An 18,227-nucleotide genomic window follows, 5' to 3' on the forward strand; every position below is an offset into this window, starting at 1 on the left:
TCTACTGCTTTAAGATGGCGGCTGTTTACTTACGCCGGAAAGTCTGTCATTGCGCATCTCTGTTCAATAATACAAGTTTTAACACCGACATCGTCTGTCATTTTGCATCTAGTTCTACATATATATGATATCTACTAGAGATGACCGATCGGGATGCCGATCAATCGGGTCCGATAACGTCATTTTCTAAGTATCGGAATCGGCAAAAAAAATATCGGCCGTGCCTTTTTTTAATATATATATATTTTAATTAAATCGTTTTCTAATTGTATTTAATGTTACAGAAATAATACTGTATGTTACACTCATCCAGAGTCTTTAGTTTAGGCTTAAGGTAGGGTTATCAAATTTATCCCAATAATGGCGGTGATTAATTTTTTAAAAAATGTATCACGTTAAAATATTTAACGCAATTAATGCATGCGCTGCACGACCTAGTCACGCATTGTCGCGCTCAATCTGTAATGACGCCGTTTTACTTAGAGAGATAAAAGGCAGTGTAAAATGAATAGAGTGAATTTTGGCAGCCTTTGGAGCCGTTTTTTAATTGGCTAAAGCCTTACAATCCCTCTCTTTACGATTAGAAATATCATGGGGAGCAATGTGGGGAAGCAAGGTAGCAATTGATCTTTTTCTTAACACCCTAAGTTATTTCCCAATGCAGAGAAGATATATCAATTAGTAGCACTACGCACAGTCGTGGTTCCACTTCCCATCATGCATTTGGGCATGGCTGCAGTATCATTTACTGAAAGCTCAACAAATACACTAGATGGCAATATTTAGTCACAATATACAAAGTCACAAGTCTTTCTATCCGTGGATCCCTCTCACAGAAAGAATGTTAATAATGTAAATGCCATCTTGAGCATTTATTGTCATAATAAACAAATACAGTACTTATGTACTGTATGTTGAATGTATATATTCGTCCGAGTTTCATTCATTTTTTCCAAATGCATTGCCAAAATGTATATGATCGGGAAAAATTATCAGGAATGATTGAAATTGAATCGGGAGCAAAAAAAAGAAAGCAATCGGATCGGGAAACATCGGGATCGGCAGATACTTAAACTAAAACGATCGGGACCGGATCGGGAGCAAAAAAACATGATCGGAACAACCCTAATATCTACTGTAGCCGTATATTTGTAGCAACTAGCAACTGGGCGTTGTTTGTAGCGGCTGTCAGGTATGATTTTTTTTTTTTTTAATCTAGCGGCATGAGTTGAACAGGATATTTACTCTCGGTCCGTTCCTCATTGCGTCCCAAAGACCGTGCTGACTGTGTTTTACTTCCGCTTTACCTGGTATAATTCAATAATTGGAATTTGGATATTTGTGAATCGTTCTCGAATCTTCCACGGCCGAATCGCGAATAATATAAGAATCGGAAATTTCGCACGCCTTTAGTCGACATATGTATTAGCACAAATGTGATTAAAATATTTTATGGAGGTTCAAAAGTTACCTAGTGTTGCTTTAATATGTGTATTAAATTACGAGTTTTCTTGCTTATACTCTAGTCGCCTAGCCGCAAATAAAATCTGAGACTAGGCTGCGGGGAAATTAATAAATTAATTAATTAATTTCCATCCCTAGTTTCTAAATCATCTTTTTAACAATTAGACAAAATTGCTTATTCTGAAAAGTCTCCGACTTTGTCATTGTGGTTAATAATTGCATTTTTTTTTTTTGTTCTTTGTCGCAGCTTGCATGTCTAGACAGTTGACAGAATGTCACTTACTGCCGTTAAGCTGATTATTATTATTCAACCTCTCCATCAAACAAGTCTTTCTGCGTTGATGTCCCTGTAATTCTGGTTTGTGTGCATGTTTGTGTGCTAAGAGTCACAGCGTGGTCACAGAGTACTCACATGCATGGCCAATATACTGCGGGGGATGAGCTCTCGGTACTGCCGGATGGTAAAGTGCCACGTCTTGATCCTCATCAGATCGTCGAAGGCAAACTCCACGATCAGACGGCCTTCCGTGCAAACCTGCCGCCAAATCATCACTTGTTAGATTTATCTGACTAAAGCACAACAGATATAATAGATACTAAATTAATAAATAAGAATATTAGAACTATTAAGTTAAAAATCAGTGGAGGAGTGTTAGCTTCCAGGCAAAGTCAGTTCCCACATTGAATCCCAATAGAGCATGTACTTTAGCTGCTAAGAAAAATGCCCAAAATTGCTACAATTTTTTTAGTAGATGTGTGAAAACTAGAGAAAATCTGTGTTTTAGGGGTCCCCAACATTTACCCAAAAAACTCTCTCACCCAATATATCATGTGACAATACAGTGAAGACAATAAGTATTTGAACACCCACTATTTTTCAAGTTCGCTCACTTAGAAACCATGGAGAAGTCTGAAATTTTCATCGTAGCTGCATTTCCACTGTGAGAGAGATAATCTAAAAAGAAAAATCCAGAAATCCCAATGCATGATTAAAAAAAAAAACACAATTTATTTGTGAAATACAGCCGCAAATAAGTATTTGAACACCTATCAGTTGGAATTCTGACCCTGAAAGACCTGTTAGTCCGCCCATTAAAAGTCCAACTCCACGTATTATCCTAAATCAGATGCACTTGTTTGAGGTCAATGGCAGGATAAACACACCTGTCCACCCCATACAATCAATAAGACTCAAAGTTGTAACATGGTCAACACTAAAGAGCTGTCCCAAGACACCAGAGAAAAAATTGTTCACCTCCACAAGGCTGGAAAGGGCTATGGAGCAATTGCCGAGCAGCCCGGTGAAAAAAGGTCCACTTTTGGAGCAATCATTAGAAAAAGGAAAAAGCTAAACATGACGGCAATCTCGAACAAACTCAATCGGAGTGGAGCCCAATGTATAGTATCACCTCGTTGGGTCTCTATGATCCGAAGAAAGGTGAGGAATCAGCCCCGAACTACACGACAGGAGCTGGTCAATGACCTGAAAAGAGCTGGGACCACACTTTCCAAGGTTACTGTTGGTAATACACTAGAGTGTTCAAATCATGCATGGCACGGAAGGTCCCCATGCTTACACCACCACATGTCTTAAGTTTGCCTATGACCATTTACATGATGCAGAGGAATCATGGGACCAAGTTTTGTGGTCAGATGAGAGTAAAATAGAACTTTTTGCTCATAATTCCACTAACCATGTTTGTTGAAAAAGAATGATGAGTCAAGAACACCATCCCTACTGTGAAACATGGGGGTGGTAGCATCATGCTTTGGGGGTGTTTTGGTGTGTTGGACGAGTGCACTGTGTTAAAGAGAGGATGAATGGGGCCCTGTATTGTGAGATTTTGGGGAACAAACTCCTTCTTTCAAACAGACCATTGAGATGAGTCGTGCCTGGGTCTTCCAACATGACAATGACCTGACGAACACAGCCAGGAAAACAAAGGAGTGGCTCCGTAAGAAGCATAACAAGGTTCTAGCATGGCCTAGGTCTCCAGACCTAAACCCAATAGAAAACTTTTGGAGGGAGCTCAAACTCAGTATTTCTCAGCGAAAGCCCAGAAACCTGACTGATGGGTGGGCCAAGATCCCTCCTGCAGTGTGTTCAAACCTGAAAACTACAGGAAACGTATGACCTCTGTAATTACAAACAAATGCTACTGTACCAAATATTAACATCCAGGTGTTCAGATACTTATTTGCAGCTGTATCACACAAATAGTTAAAAAAATCATACATTGTGATTTCTGGATTTTCTTTTTAGATTATCTCTCTCACAGTGAACATGCACATACGATGAAAATTTCAGACTCCATGATTTTTAAGTGGGTTAACTTGCAAAATAGCAGGGTGTTCAAATACTCATTTTCTTCACTGTATATCAATACAGTGACTAGGGGTGCACGATAGCCATTTTTTGAAACTGATACAGATATCGATAACTTCCTGCTCCTCAAAGCCGATACCGATATTGATAAGCGATAATAGATATAATTTTTTAAATGTATAACCTGAGTTTTTGAACACCTGGAGGTTTCAGAAAAAAAAAAAAAAAATAGTGGTGGATTCAACATAGATTTGCCCAGATTTTTCATAATGACATGAACAAAACAGTGCGTTTCACTTCTGCACTGCCCGACAGCCAGCTAAAAATGAGAGTACTTCCATAAACCACAAGGCTTGGTATTTTCTTGCTTTTATGGGAAGACACTCATCTTAATATTGTGAAAGTACAACAGAAAAATACACATATTCAATACTCAATATACAACACTGCACAATACATTTATATACACAACTATTATATGTATAGCATAGCACACTAGCTTGAGCAACTAAAGCACTGGCTGGCTTCTATAACACAACAACTTATTAAGTTCTGTACATATGACCCTTCACCACAGAGGTAAACACATGTTGCACAGCCATATGTTACAGTAGACATAAAATACTAACAGACATATATATTTCCGAGGCGGAAACGTAACAGAAAGCATTCACGATTGTCAATGCTACCGCTAGGCACCGCAATGTGCATGTGAATGAGCTTGTAATGTGAACCAAACTCCTGTAACAAAAAATAGATGCAGTGAATTATTCTGACCAGCAAGTGGGAGCAATGCCCTGAAAATGGTCAAATGCTTTCCCATACTAGTGTGTAAACTGTAAAACCAGCACAGTACATATTATTGGTCATATTAATAATATTATTGGATTTATCGGGATGACGTCATAATTCCTATTATTGGACCGATAATTATCGGACCAATAATTATCGTGCACCAGTAATGGTGAAATATAGCGATAGATTGTATCAGAATACGTAATCGATATAATCCCGCCAAGAATAAAAGTGTCATTTTAGAAAGATGTCACTGTTTAATAAGGAACCAACAGGTTGCTACTTAAATTTTCCACTAAAATAGTGTCTATGTTAACTCATTGGCTGCCATTAAGGGCGCTAGACTTCCAATTCACATCATTATGAATTGAAGGAAAAAGGAACCCTGTTTATAATGTTTTTCAGCTTTTATTAATTATTTGTTTTGAGTGTGCGACTGAGGCGTGGCGGCATGTGTTGGGGGTTCATGCGGGGCGCAATATGGCCGGCAGCATCGTTCTTGTTGATCCTCAGGAGAGCATCTGTGCTGGGGGGGCATTGATTAGAGCGAGTGTGTCTGCTGGGATTACATCTTGGCCGTTGCCATGCCGACTAATCAGCTGATTTTTTTCCAGTCTCTCTCTCTCCGTTCTTCTCTTGCCTGCCGGTTGTCACAGCAACGCGGCACGGAAAGAAGCTGGAGCGAGTAAGCGAGCGCCCCAGTGAGCGCTGGCTTCTGCTAAAGGGGGCTAGAAAATGTTCTCTTCCTTTAACGTTTGTGTGTGTCTCTCTCGCTCTCTCTCTCTTGCCTAATTGGCAACTCTGCCTGACCTGAACTTCTTTTGTCTCGGGCATCAAAACAGCCTCACAGGATTATACACTTTTACTTTCACTTTTTTTTTTCTTTTCTTTTTTTTTTTTTTTACAGGAAAGCAAGGCTGCTCCATAGGAGGCCCACACACAGAAAGAAAAATAAGACATTTCATAGCTGGCAGCAAAAATAGTTCTTTTTTTGCATGTTTTTAGTAACCCGAGCTAATAGTAGGATCATCAAAGATGTTTTTCTTCTGTGCGGGAGCAACTTTACACTTTGCAATAAAATGGGATAGATGCTGTAGACCTCAAGAGGAATATTAATGAAAGGACAAAGTCATCGTAACTATAAAAAGGGGAGAAGTGGGACAACACCTACAATCACTTACAAAAGTATTGGATCATGGAGCCCTGTTATTATTACTTTTATTCATTTATTTATTTAGAATTTATTTTAGAATACAAAATTATGTACTGTATTTTTCGGACTATAAGTCACAGTTTTTTTCCCATAGTTTGGCTGGGGTTGCGACTTATACGCAGGAGCGACTTATGTGTGAAATTATTAACACATTATGATACCATTTCACATGTTATTTTGGTGTTTTGGAGTGACACTGAAGGTTTGGTAAACTTGTTAGCATGTTCTTTATGCTATAGTTATCTGATTAACTTAATAGCTATGGCCACGTTCGCGTTCTGCCTTTGGCAATGTGTGTTCAATTATTGACTTTTTTATATTGAAATGCATGCTTTTAGTTTGTGGCACTTTCACGCTCACGTGGGGGCGCACTTGCACTTGTTTACATGAAGAAGAGGGCTCACACGCCAGAAGAAGACCGACAGCTACGTAGCTCTGACTGAGTGGGCGAATTAGCGAGAGAGAAACACGGCTGGAAACCTACGTTCATTGTTTATGCTTGTAAAATACCTCTATAGAAGCAACGCCTGTGTGTATCATTTTTTCTGTTGTTGTTGTGTGTTTTCCACCCGCGATCGGACACTTACAGCCAGTTGTGTGGTTGTTTGACCGATGCGCTAATGCTAGCGAACGCATGCTGACCGTTTGTGTCATGTCATTGCTGTAAAAGCACCTAATTATCATTTATTTACGTCGATGCGAACCTGTTTGGTATCGAGGACGAAACTGATTCAGCAAATTATACGGATGTCCAGCATCGTCATTTGGGAGTTTAGCCGTAGCGTCCTGGTGAGGACAGTATATTCGCATTTCGTTGTTAATGCACTGTACACTTATTCAGAAAGTTGTTTTCTATTGCATTTTTATTAGGGCTGTCAAACGATTAAAATTTTTAATCCGAGTTAATTACAGCTTAAAAATTAATTAATCGCAATTAATCGCAATTCAAACCATCTATAAAATATGCCATATTTTTCTGTAAATTATTGTTGGAATGGAAAGATAAGACAAGATGGATATATGTATACATTCAACATACGGTACATAAGGACTGTATTTGTTTATTATAACAATAAATCAACAAGATGGCATTAACATTATTAACATTCTGTTAAAGCGATCCATGGATAGAAAGACTTGTAGTTCTTAAAAGAAAAATTTTAGTACAATTTATAGACATTTTATATTAAAACCCCTCTTAATGTTTTCGTTTTAATGAAATTTGTAAAATTTTCAATCAAAAAATAAACTAGTAGCCCGCCATTGTTGATGTCAATAATTATTACATACACAATGCTCTTGGGTGGCTGAAGCCTATAAAATCAGGCGCACCCAAGCGCCAGCAGAGGGCGGCAAAACTCCATAAAACACAATTAACATGTGGTGTTTCACTGTACCGTCATTTAAATCTGTCTGAGCGGGTAATCTGCGTTAATTGCGCCAAATATTTTAACGTTTTTTTTTTTTTTTTAATTAATTAACACCCGTTAACGCGGTAATTTTGACAGCCCTAATTTTTATATTAAATTGCCTTTCAAGATGACATGTCTGTTCTAGGTGTTGGATTTTATCAAGTAAATTTCCCCAAAAAATGCGACTTATACTCCAGTGCGACTTGTATATGTTTGTTTTTTTTTTGTTCGTTGGGCATTTTATGGCTGGTGCGACTTATACTCAGGTGCGACTTGTAGTCCGAAAAATACGGTATACATAATAATGAACAACAGTATTGCAGCCGTGAGTACAACTTTTTTTGTTTGCATCAAATTATTTGTTGTGTAACTTGCAGTTTTACTTTTTTATAATGTGGAAATACTAACTACACAATGCTAGATAATGAATTACCTTTGATAAATACATTTATTAAAAACACATAATCAATGTTTCCAAGTTTTAGTGAAATGAAAAAAACAAGACCATAATAAATCATTCTAAAACATTTATTTTCCTCGTTCATAGGGCTAAAAGAAGAGACAAACACAGAAACAAGAAAAAAATGAACAAACATATCATTATAAATATGGTGGAAAAGCTTAGAATATAAAATACAAAAGCCTACAAAATTTCCATATAAATGACAATAAAAGAGGGGAATATTTTGTACTATTTTGGTCTATTCTTAGAGCAAGTAGCATTTTTATATCTACTGTATTAATTAGGGCTGTCAAACGATTACAATTTTTAATCGAGTTAATCACAGGTTAAAAATTAATTAATCGGATTTAATCGCATTTCAAACCATCTCTAAAATATGCTAAATTTTTCTGTAAATTATTGTTGGAATGGAAAGATAAGACACAAGACGGACATAAACATTCAACATACTGTTCATAAGTTCTGTATTTGTTTAAGATAACAATAAATCCACAAGATGGCATTAACATTATTAACATTCTTTCTGTTAAAGGGATCCACGGATAGAAAGACCTGTAGTTCTTTGAAGATCAATTTGAGTACAAGTTATGGTAATTTTATACTCAAACGCCTCTTAATGTTTTCGTTTTAATAAGATCTGTAAAATTTTCAATCAAAAAATAAACTAATAGCCCACCATTGTTGACGTCACATGGGCTCCCTGCCGTTCTTCCACAGTGTCTTTGACTACGTAAGGTAGTGATTGAAATACACCACAAGGTGTCAATGGCGAGTTTTAAATTAATTAGATATCTAGCCAAGGCAAAGTCTTGAGTATGTTTTATGTGTATTTTGCACAGCTATTTTGATTGGGAATGCCAGTTCTCTTTGCATTGAGCGCTTTTCTTTGTGTAAACATTTTTTTGAGGGATAGGAATATTATTTTTGTTGTGCTTTAATTAAATGATACTTTAGCGACTTAACTGTTCCGCCCAAATGCATGATGAGAAGTTGGGCAACCATGACTGTCAGTGGTGGCTGGAAATGATGGTGGTCCAATGAACGCCTGTGTCCACTCGCATTTCTCAGCCTTTTCGCTCTCAATGTGCTAAAACGGCATATTTGTAAACTGTTTGAGGCAACGCATGAACGGGTCATTCCGTGCATGCGTGAATTGCGTCACATGATTTAACGTGATTAATTTTTAAAAATGCCGCCCTTTAACGCGATAAATTTGATAGCCCTAGTATTTATACAAATGGCAGACATCATTGTTCACGTGAAAATACTCTAAATATAGTAGTTATTTTTTTCCTATTTAAACAAGGGCTCAATTAGAGTTGGCTATCAGATGAAATACTAAAGCAACAATTGGAAAATAAGTGTCCTATGATAGATGGATGGCTATACAATGAAGAAAATAAGTATTTGAACACCCTGCTTAGTTACAATATACAAACTATGATGCTGGGACCCATTATCAGGTTTCTTAGCTTCTCAACATACAATTGAACATATGGCACAATGAACCCGTAGTACCATACTAGGGAATAAAAAGAAAACTACTGTGTCAGTCAAGGGACAATACACATTGGCTTGATCTCAGATTAATTTAAAACTCGCCATTGACACCTTGTGGCGCATTTAAATCACTACCTTACATAGTTAAAGAGGGACACTGTGGAAGAACGGTCAACGTGGCCATGTGACATCACAGCCCTGCGACGTCAACAACAATAGTGAGATCTTAGTTAATTTTTTGTTTTGAAATTGTACAAATTGTAATAAAACGAAAACATTAAGTAGGGTTTTAATTTCAAATTATTAGAAGTCGTATTAACATTTATCTTTTAAGAACTACATGCCTTTCTATCCGGGGTTCCCTTTAAGTTTGCCTGTGACTATTTGGATGATGCAGACTAGCCATGCGAGCAAGTAAAATAGAACTTTTTGGTCATAATTCCACTAACCGTGTTTGGAGGAAGAAGAATGTTGAGTACTATCTCAAGAACACCTTCCCGACTGTGAAGCATGGTGGTGTTAGAATCATGCTTTTGGTTTTTTTCTGTGCATGGGACAGGACGAGCGCACTGCATTAAAGAGAGGATGACTGGGGCCCTGTATTGTGAAATTCTGGGGAACTACCACCTTCCAGTCAGAGCATTGAAGATGGGTTGTGCCAGGGTCTTTTTTTATATAAGTATAACAAAACTTAAAATGGCTATAAAATTCCCGGATTTTACGCTAGATGCACAAAAATCACCAAATGCTATGAGATAATCACCTATATTTTCAGGATCAACCGCAATATTTCACATATCATGTTTGCCCGAAATAGTGACTTCATTTTTTTTTTTTATTTAGAGCAATTTTGACAGAAGTTTTCAACAGCTAATAAATCACATAATTTTCACAACAGAAACTTAATACTTGAGGAAAGCATGCAGATTCATCTTAATTTTATTCAACAAAAGCAGTTTTTGCATTTTCCTTTATATAATCACAACTTATTTAGATTGAATTCCCGATGTCACTATTGCCTCAGCATACCTTGCCGGCTATCTGGCCCTAGTCATTTTTAGATTGAAATGTTAAATGTTAATGTAAAATAAAACATAAATCCGATTTTGTTTGTATGGTTGCAGAAATGTCTAAATTACTAGTTTTTTTGCCAAAAAACGGGCAGTTGGTCGAAAATAGGGCTGCAGCTATCGATTATTTTAGTAGTTGATTAATCGATGAACTAATTAGTTCGAATAATCGCGTAATCGGATAACGAACATGAAAAATAAAAATACCCGAACTGAGCCTCAAACGGTATTTAAAAAAAAAAAAAAAATCTCTATCTCGATCTATGTACAACAAAAGAACAATGGCTAATTTATATAGCAAAAGTCCGCTAGCTTAAATGCTATAAAACGCTAGTGCTCTTAACAAATGGTTCAGACTCCCCTTCCCACAAAAAAAAAATAAAAAAAAAAAATGGCTAAGTATACCAAAAAAAATAAATAAAAAGAATGCATTAAAAAAACTTGGCTTATGTTGGTCTTAACATGGAGCAGCTGGATTCAGCCATGTGAAATGAGGCAGACTGGAGGGCAGTGTATCCACACAAATCAAAAAAACTAAATGCAAACTTTCAAAATAAACCATTACAACGCCACTTTAGTTGAACGAATACTCGAAGCAGCAAAATGTAATTCGAATCTTTTTCTCTAATCAAATACTCGAGTTGACCGATTAAACTTTGCAGCACTAGTCGAAAACGACCTGACTTTTTGAATGTAAAGTTACGCTATTGTGTATTGATTCAAAATCCAACATGGCGGCCATCACGAAAGAAAGAGCTTTTTAAATTGAAAACTCTTGTAAATAAATGCATAAATCCCAGAATTTCTATAGTATATGAACATAAAACAGTCTAGATTCTTGGTCAAAAGCAAAAAAACATGCAGTTATCCTTCATTTTACGTAAATATTTTGAAGCTAAAGTTACACTAAATTTTCCCCATTCATTTCATTTTTTTCACAACGTTTCAAAGTGCATGCATGGTGCTCCCTTTCAAGACACTCCTGCCTGCTTATATGCACTAAAACCTTCGTCCTGTTTCCACCCAAATCTGGTGTTAGAACGCAGCGTGTGTTTGAGTTTATCGCAGTGAAAGCCACCACAACGCTCTGCCTGGCCCGGCCCCCTACAGGAAGCCGTGTCACAATGTCTGTAGGAGCCGTCTCGTCAACTGATAGTGAAGTCTATGAGTCAGGTGCGTCTTACAGTACAAGAATTACAGTACTTTAGAAATTCTAAATGCTATATTAGGTAAAGGATGAGGTCATATAGCAAAAGAATGGGGTAGGGCTGCAGCTATCGATTATTTTAGTAGTCGATTATTCGATGAATTAGTTAGAATAATCGAGTAATCGGATAAGGAACATAGAAAATTAAAATACCTGAGATGAGCCTCAAACAGCATAAAAAAATAAATAAATGAGGATCTATGTACAACAAAATAATTGGCTAAAGTCTAGCTTAAATGCTATGATATGCTAACGTTTTTTTTTTATTTTTTATTTTTTTTTACAATGCTCTTAACAAATGGTCCAGACACGTGTTCCCACAAAAAAAAGGCAAAATATTCCTATAAACTAAATGATGAATGCATTAAAAAAAACATTAGCTCAAACGAAAACTTAGCTTATGTTGGTCTTAACAGGGAGCAGCTGGATTCAGCCACATGAAATGAAGTAGACTAGAGGGCAGTGTAGCCACCCAAATCAGTAAAACTAAATGCAAACACTTTCAAAGCAAACCATTACAACGCCACTTTAACTAAAAGAATACTCGAAGCAGCAAAATTTAATTCAAATCTTTTTCTTCCTAATCGAATAGTCAATCGATTAATCGTTGCAGCTCTAGAATGGGGTAAAATAAGAACCAAAGCTGAATAGAGGTGGGGAAAAAAAAAAACTCTCTTCCTCACTCCAAAAGTATTAGAAAATTAAAACCCATATTAAATTTGATCAAATTTAACATAAATTATATAATCTTTTTCAAATTGAAAATACGGGTCTGCCAACACGATATACAGAAATTAAGCCTTTAGTCTTCAAAAGTCAATTAAAAAGCTCTCATTTTGAATAAATAAATTAATAAAAGTCCTTTAAATCCCCCAATCCAGCAGATGTCGCAGCCCCTCATGCACACACACACACAAACGCATGCACACACACGGGTCAAAGTAAGGCCGAATGGTAACCTGATTAACCAAAAGCTACATATCTTCACACAGAGATAATTTCCACAGTAACAGTGAAAGTTTTGATGAATGGGTCGTTACGGTTTGCTTGCAATGTGCTCGAGTGGGGGCAGTCATCATTCAGCGCATGTAATTTTACTCGCAACCCAAGGCAGAAAGTTGTCAAAGCGATGGCTCCTTATACCCCAATGTCAAGGTAGCACACAGGTTCAAATTGTCAATTGGGATCGCACGTGTTGTTAGCATAGTCTGCGCTAGCGGTCTTCATAAATAAATGGTCATGCCGCTTAAGTCAGAATAATTGCCACTGTAATAAAGCTGTTGGAATTTGTCTTGGTGGCAATTTTAAGGAGATGTATCACGCCCCTGAATGCAAGCTTTTTTTGTCCAAAATCCAGCATGGATTACATCACGGGCCCATATATTTTTGTCACAGGCTAATGCACAATGCTCTCCAATCAATTTATCTCACAACAAATAGATAGTTGAGAAGGTGAGGGAGAATTCCCCCAAATTAAAAAGTGCTCCATTAAACGGTCAGAGCCCCCTTGCGGAGCGCCCCCACCCTCCCTCTCTCCATTGATTTAGGACCGAGGGGGTCATAAATCTTGCACGCGGCGGCGCTGATACCAGGGCATCTACGACGCCGAGAAGTGCCAAAGGACAACACTACGACGCTCAATCAATTAGTGACACGCGAGCCCAGTGCCGTTAAATCAATTTGGATGATGCCAAACATTGGCGGCGAATACAAATGACAAAAAGTTTACGGAAATGGCATAACAGTGGGAGTTCATGGGAATTAGTCTATTGTAGTTGCTGAAAATATAACACACTGAACAACATTAAAATATGAGTATTTATATGAGTATTAAAAAAGAGTTGTCTGATAAAATCTGTAGGGTTGGACACCATTTGAAATTGAACGATTCTGGTTCCGATTCTGATTCCATGTTTCTGATTCTGGCTCTGAACGATTTTCGATTCCGATTCTTTTAGGAGGCAGGGTAAAAAATATATATATAAAAAAACTTGTATATAAATATATAACTTGTATATAAATATTGGTTTCTGAACTTTCTGAACTTTCTCTGAACTGACGTTTCTTTCCACAAGAGTGCACTTTCACAAGATGTTTATTTTTCAAAAGCTCATGGAGAAAACATTTAAACATATTCTTTTGCCCCACATGTACCGTGTATCACAAAAGTGAGTACACCCCTCGCATTTCTGCAGATATTTAAGTATATCTTTTCACGGGACAACACTGAAAAAAATGACACTTTGACACAATGAAAGTAGTCTGTGTGCAGCTTTTATAATAGTAATATATAATAATAGAGTTAATTTATTTTCCTCTCAAAATAACTCAAAATATAGCCATTAATATTTAAACCCCTGGCAATAAAAGTGAGTACACCCCTTAGAAACGACATCCCTAAATGTCCAAATGGAGTACTGCTTGTCTTTTTCCCTCCAAAATGTCATGTGACTCGTTACAGGAGTGCTGTCAGCATTGCTGCCGAGATTGAAGAGGTGGGGGTTCAGCCTGTTAGTGCTCAGACCATACGCCGTCCTCAACATCAAATTGGTGTGCATGGCTGTCACCCCATGAGGAAGCCTCTTCTGAAGACGGTACACAAGAAAGCCCGCAAACAGTTAGCTGAAGACATGTCAACAAAGCACATGGACTACTGGAACCATGTCCTATGGTCTGATGAGACGAAGAGGAATTTGTTTGGTTGCGATGGTCTCAAGCATGTGTGGCGGCGACCAGGTGAGGAGTACAAAGATAAGTGTGTCATGCCTACAGTCAAGCATGATGGTGGGAATGATGACCCCCCCCCCCCCCCCACACACACACACACGTCTTCAATCTCTGCAGCAATGGTGACAGCACTGCTGTAACGAGTCACATGACATTTTGGAGGAAAAATGACAAGCAGTACTCAATTTGGACATTTAGGGATGTACGTAGTTCCCATGCGGTGTCCTCACTTCCTCACTCCTCGCCAGGGGTTTAGATATTAAAGGCTAGATTTTGAGTTATTTTGAGGGAAAAATAAATGAACTCCATTATATAAGCTGCACACAGACTACTTTTTATTGTGTCAAAGTATCATTTTGTCAGTGTTGTCCCATGAAAATATATACTTAAATATCTGCAGAAATGCGAGGGCTGTACTCACTTTTGTGATACATTCATTCATTTTCCATGCTGCTTTTCCTCACGCGGGTCGCGGAGGTGCTGGAGTAGGCTGAACTGGTTGCCAGCCAATCGCAGGACACAAGGAGACATACAAACATTCACACACACACTCATACCTACGGACAATTTAGAGTGTTCAATCACCATGCATGTTTTCGGGATGTGGGAGGAAACCCGTAGTTCCCGGAGAAAGCCCACATGGCACGGGGAGAACATGCAAACTCCACACAGGAAGGCCGAAAGCTGGAATTGAACCCTTGATCTCAGAACTGCGAGGCGGACTAAGCAGTTACCCACAATGTTACCCATTACTTGAGTATTCTCTCCAACGAAAAACGTTTTTACTTGTACTTGAGTAAATTTTTGGATGACTACTTTTACTGTTACTTGAATAATGTTATTTAGAAGCAACAATACTCTTACTTGAGTAAAATTTTTGGCTACTCTACCAACCTCTGCAACTGATGGAGAAGTCCATGGTATAGTATCATATTTTTTACTTTATTATCTTTAACTCATTCACTCCCGGCCATTTTCACTGGAGCAAGGCCCCTTCGCTCCTGGCCGTTTTACTGGATTTTGACTGATTTTGCGAGGCCCACAGAAAATTCTGTTCTGTTGCTATATAAACATGGAACCCACCAAAAGAAAGATTAGACTCTCTTCTTTCAGCAGAAAAAAAAGTTAGTTCATATCTTTTTCCATTCTTTAGAAATCAGAATTAGAAAATAGCTTAGTTTGAGCAATTTTCCAATTTCTGATGAAAAAACAGAAATTGAGCTTTTTGTGAAAGCATACATTTCACGTAACGCAACATGAGCGCCGCAGAACGCGTGTGGAACCTGACGCTGTTGTGGCCGTCACAGTCTGTCTCATCAAGATAGATTTTTTTTTTTAATCCTTCTTTGACGATGGTTTCATTTTATTTTCAAAACACTCCTCCAGTGCCGTTTGCCTTTCTTTCCCGATCGTTCTCCACATTTTTCTCACGCGTCTTTACAAGATCCCTCCAACTTCCGTTTCCTGACTATTTTTCTTCACTTCCTTTCTTGGCCCGAGATGAGTTCTTACAAAATGCGCTACCGCCCTCCAGTGGCCAGTTTTATTGCTTTAAAATAAGTTTTGAGCTTTGTGCATTGCAGTTTAGGTGCAACAGAACCCTAGAGATGCCTCTTTAAAAAAAAACTAAAAAAAACGTAAAAGATGTATAAGTACGTTTTTGGGACACTGAAACAATTAAAAATAGAAAGTTCGGGGGATTCAAAAAGTAATGCACTCAAGTGCATTGCTCGTACAGGATTTTACCAATCTTGTTTATACTAGGCACAAGCATGATAGGACACACCTATTTGCGATTGTTATATGTGTTTTTCTTATTTTCAGATTTTTAAAGATTAAACTAGCTTCCAAAATGGCTGCCCCTCTTGAAGCTCGTCAGAAACAAAGAGCTATAATCGAATTCCTTGTTGCAGAGTCGTTTTTTGGGATTCTCAAGGCGTAATCCTTGTGGATTTTTTGCCGAAGGGGGAAACCATTAACTCTGAGGTATACATTGAGACTCTTAGGAAGCTCAAAGCAAGAACTCGACGTGTTCGGCCCAACTTGGACATGGCAAATGTGCTCCTCCAGCATGATAATGCATGTCCTCACACAAGCATCAGGACCATGGAGGTCATCACTTCATTTGGATGGACTGTGATACCACATCCGCCATATTCTCCTGATTTGGCACCGTCAGACTACCACCTCTTTGGTCCAATGAAAGAAGGACTCCGGGGCAACCGATATGGCAATGACGATGAAGTGAAAACTGCTGTCAAGAATTGGCTTAGAGATCAACCGGCTGAGTTCTACAACACTGGTATACATGCCCTCGTTCATAGGTGGACTGTAGCTCTTGAGAGAGGTGGAGACTATGTGGAGAAGTAAAAATGTAATCCTCACACTTGTACCTTTCTTTTGATGTATAATACATGTTGCTATTATAATTTGTTTGTACATGATAAAGTTGGGTGCATTACTTTTTGAATACCCCTCAAATTTATACGTTTTTGGGAGTAAATGAGTAAATATGCCATATAATACATATTTTTGGATAGTTACAGTGGGGAGAACAAGTATTTGATACACTGCCGATTTTGCTGGTTTTCCCACTTGCAAAGCATGTAGAGGTCTGTAATTTGTATCATAAGTTCTCTTCAACTGTGAGGGACGGAATCTAATTTAAAAAAACAGAAAATCACGTTGTATGATTTTTAAATAATAAATTTGCATTTAATTGCATGAAATAAGTATTTGATACATCACAAAAATCGAACTTAATATTTGGTACAGAAACCTTTGTTTGCTATTACAGATACCAAATGTTTCTTGTAGTCCTTGACAAGGTTTGCACACACTGCAGTAGGGATTTTGGCCCAGTCTTCCATGCAGATCTTCTCCAGAGCCTTCAGGTTTCGGGGCTGCTGCCGGGCAACACGGACTTTAAGGTCCCTCCATAGATTTTCTAAATGGTAAATGGTAAATGGACAGTACTTATATAGCGCATTTATCTGCATGGTTACCATGCCCAAAGCGCTTTACATTGGCACACATTTACCCATTCACGCACACATTCACACACCAGTGGGGCTGCTGCCATGCAAGGCGCTGTCAACCCATTGGAGGCAAATCAGGGATTTAGTGCATTGCCCAAGGGCACTTCGACAGTGGGCAGTCGTAGCCAGGAATCGAACCACTGACCCTTCGATCCAAGGACAACTCCAGCTACCAACTGCGCCACGGCCGCCCGATCTATTGGGTTCAGATCTGGTGACTGGCTAGGCCACTCCAGGACCTTAAGATGCTTCTTACGGAGCCACTCTTTAGTTGCCTTGGCTGTGTCCTTTGGGTGGTTGTCATGCTGGAAGACCCAGCCACGACCCATCTTCAGGGCTCTCACTGAAGGAAGGAGGTTGTCAGCCAAGATCTGGCGATACATAGCCCCATCCATCCTCCCCTCAATACGGTGCAGTCGTCCTGTACCCTTGGCAGAGAAGCAGCCCCAAAAAAATGATGTTTCCTCCTCCATGTTTCACGGTTGGGATGCTGTTCTTGGGATTGTACTCATCCTTCTTTTTCCTCCAAACACGACGAGCCGAGTTTAGACCAAAAAGTTCCATTTTGGTCTCATCCGACCACATGACCTTCTCCAATTGCTCCTCTGGATCATCCAGATGGTCAGTGGCAAACTTCAGACGTGTCTGGACATGCACTGGCTTCAGCAGCGGGACCTTCCGTGCGCTGTAGGATTTTAAACCATGACGGCGTAATGTGTTTCCGATGGTTTTCTTCGAGACTGTGGTTCCAGCTCACTTCAGGTCATTGACCAGGTCCTGTCGTGTAGTTCTGGGCTGCTCCCTCACCTTCCTCATGATCAGTGATGCCCCACGAGGTGAGATCTTGCATGGAGCCCCAGAACGAGGCAGATTGACCGTCAACTTGAACTTCTTCCATTTTCTAATAATCGCTCCAACAGTTGTTACCTTCTCACCAAGCTGCTTGCTCATTTTCCTGTAGCCCATCCCAGCCTTGTGAAGGTCTATTATTTTATCTCTGATGTCCTTACAC

At 38.6% G+C, this 18,227-nt stretch overlaps 1 protein-coding gene across 4 annotated transcripts in view; it reads right to left on the reverse strand.

Annotated features, from left to right (window-relative positions):
• The window catches only part of ldb2a (LIM domain binding 2a), a 205,154-nt gene that overhangs the window by 69,119 nt on the left and 117,808 nt on the right, over positions 1-18,227 (reverse strand). For all 4 annotated transcript variants that reach the window (XM_057849581.1, XM_057849580.1, XM_057849579.1 and 1 more), the window contains exon 4: positions 1,877-1,999. In XM_057849581.1, the coding sequence (XP_057705564.1) occupies positions 1,877-1,999 (123 nt within the window). The remainder of the gene's footprint in view (positions 1-1,876; positions 2,000-18,227) is intronic.

This window comes from Corythoichthys intestinalis, chromosome 11 (genome assembly GCF_030265065.1).
Source record: "Corythoichthys intestinalis isolate RoL2023-P3 chromosome 11, ASM3026506v1, whole genome shotgun sequence".
Lineage (NCBI taxonomy): Eukaryota > Metazoa > Chordata > Actinopteri > Syngnathiformes > Syngnathidae > Corythoichthys > Corythoichthys intestinalis.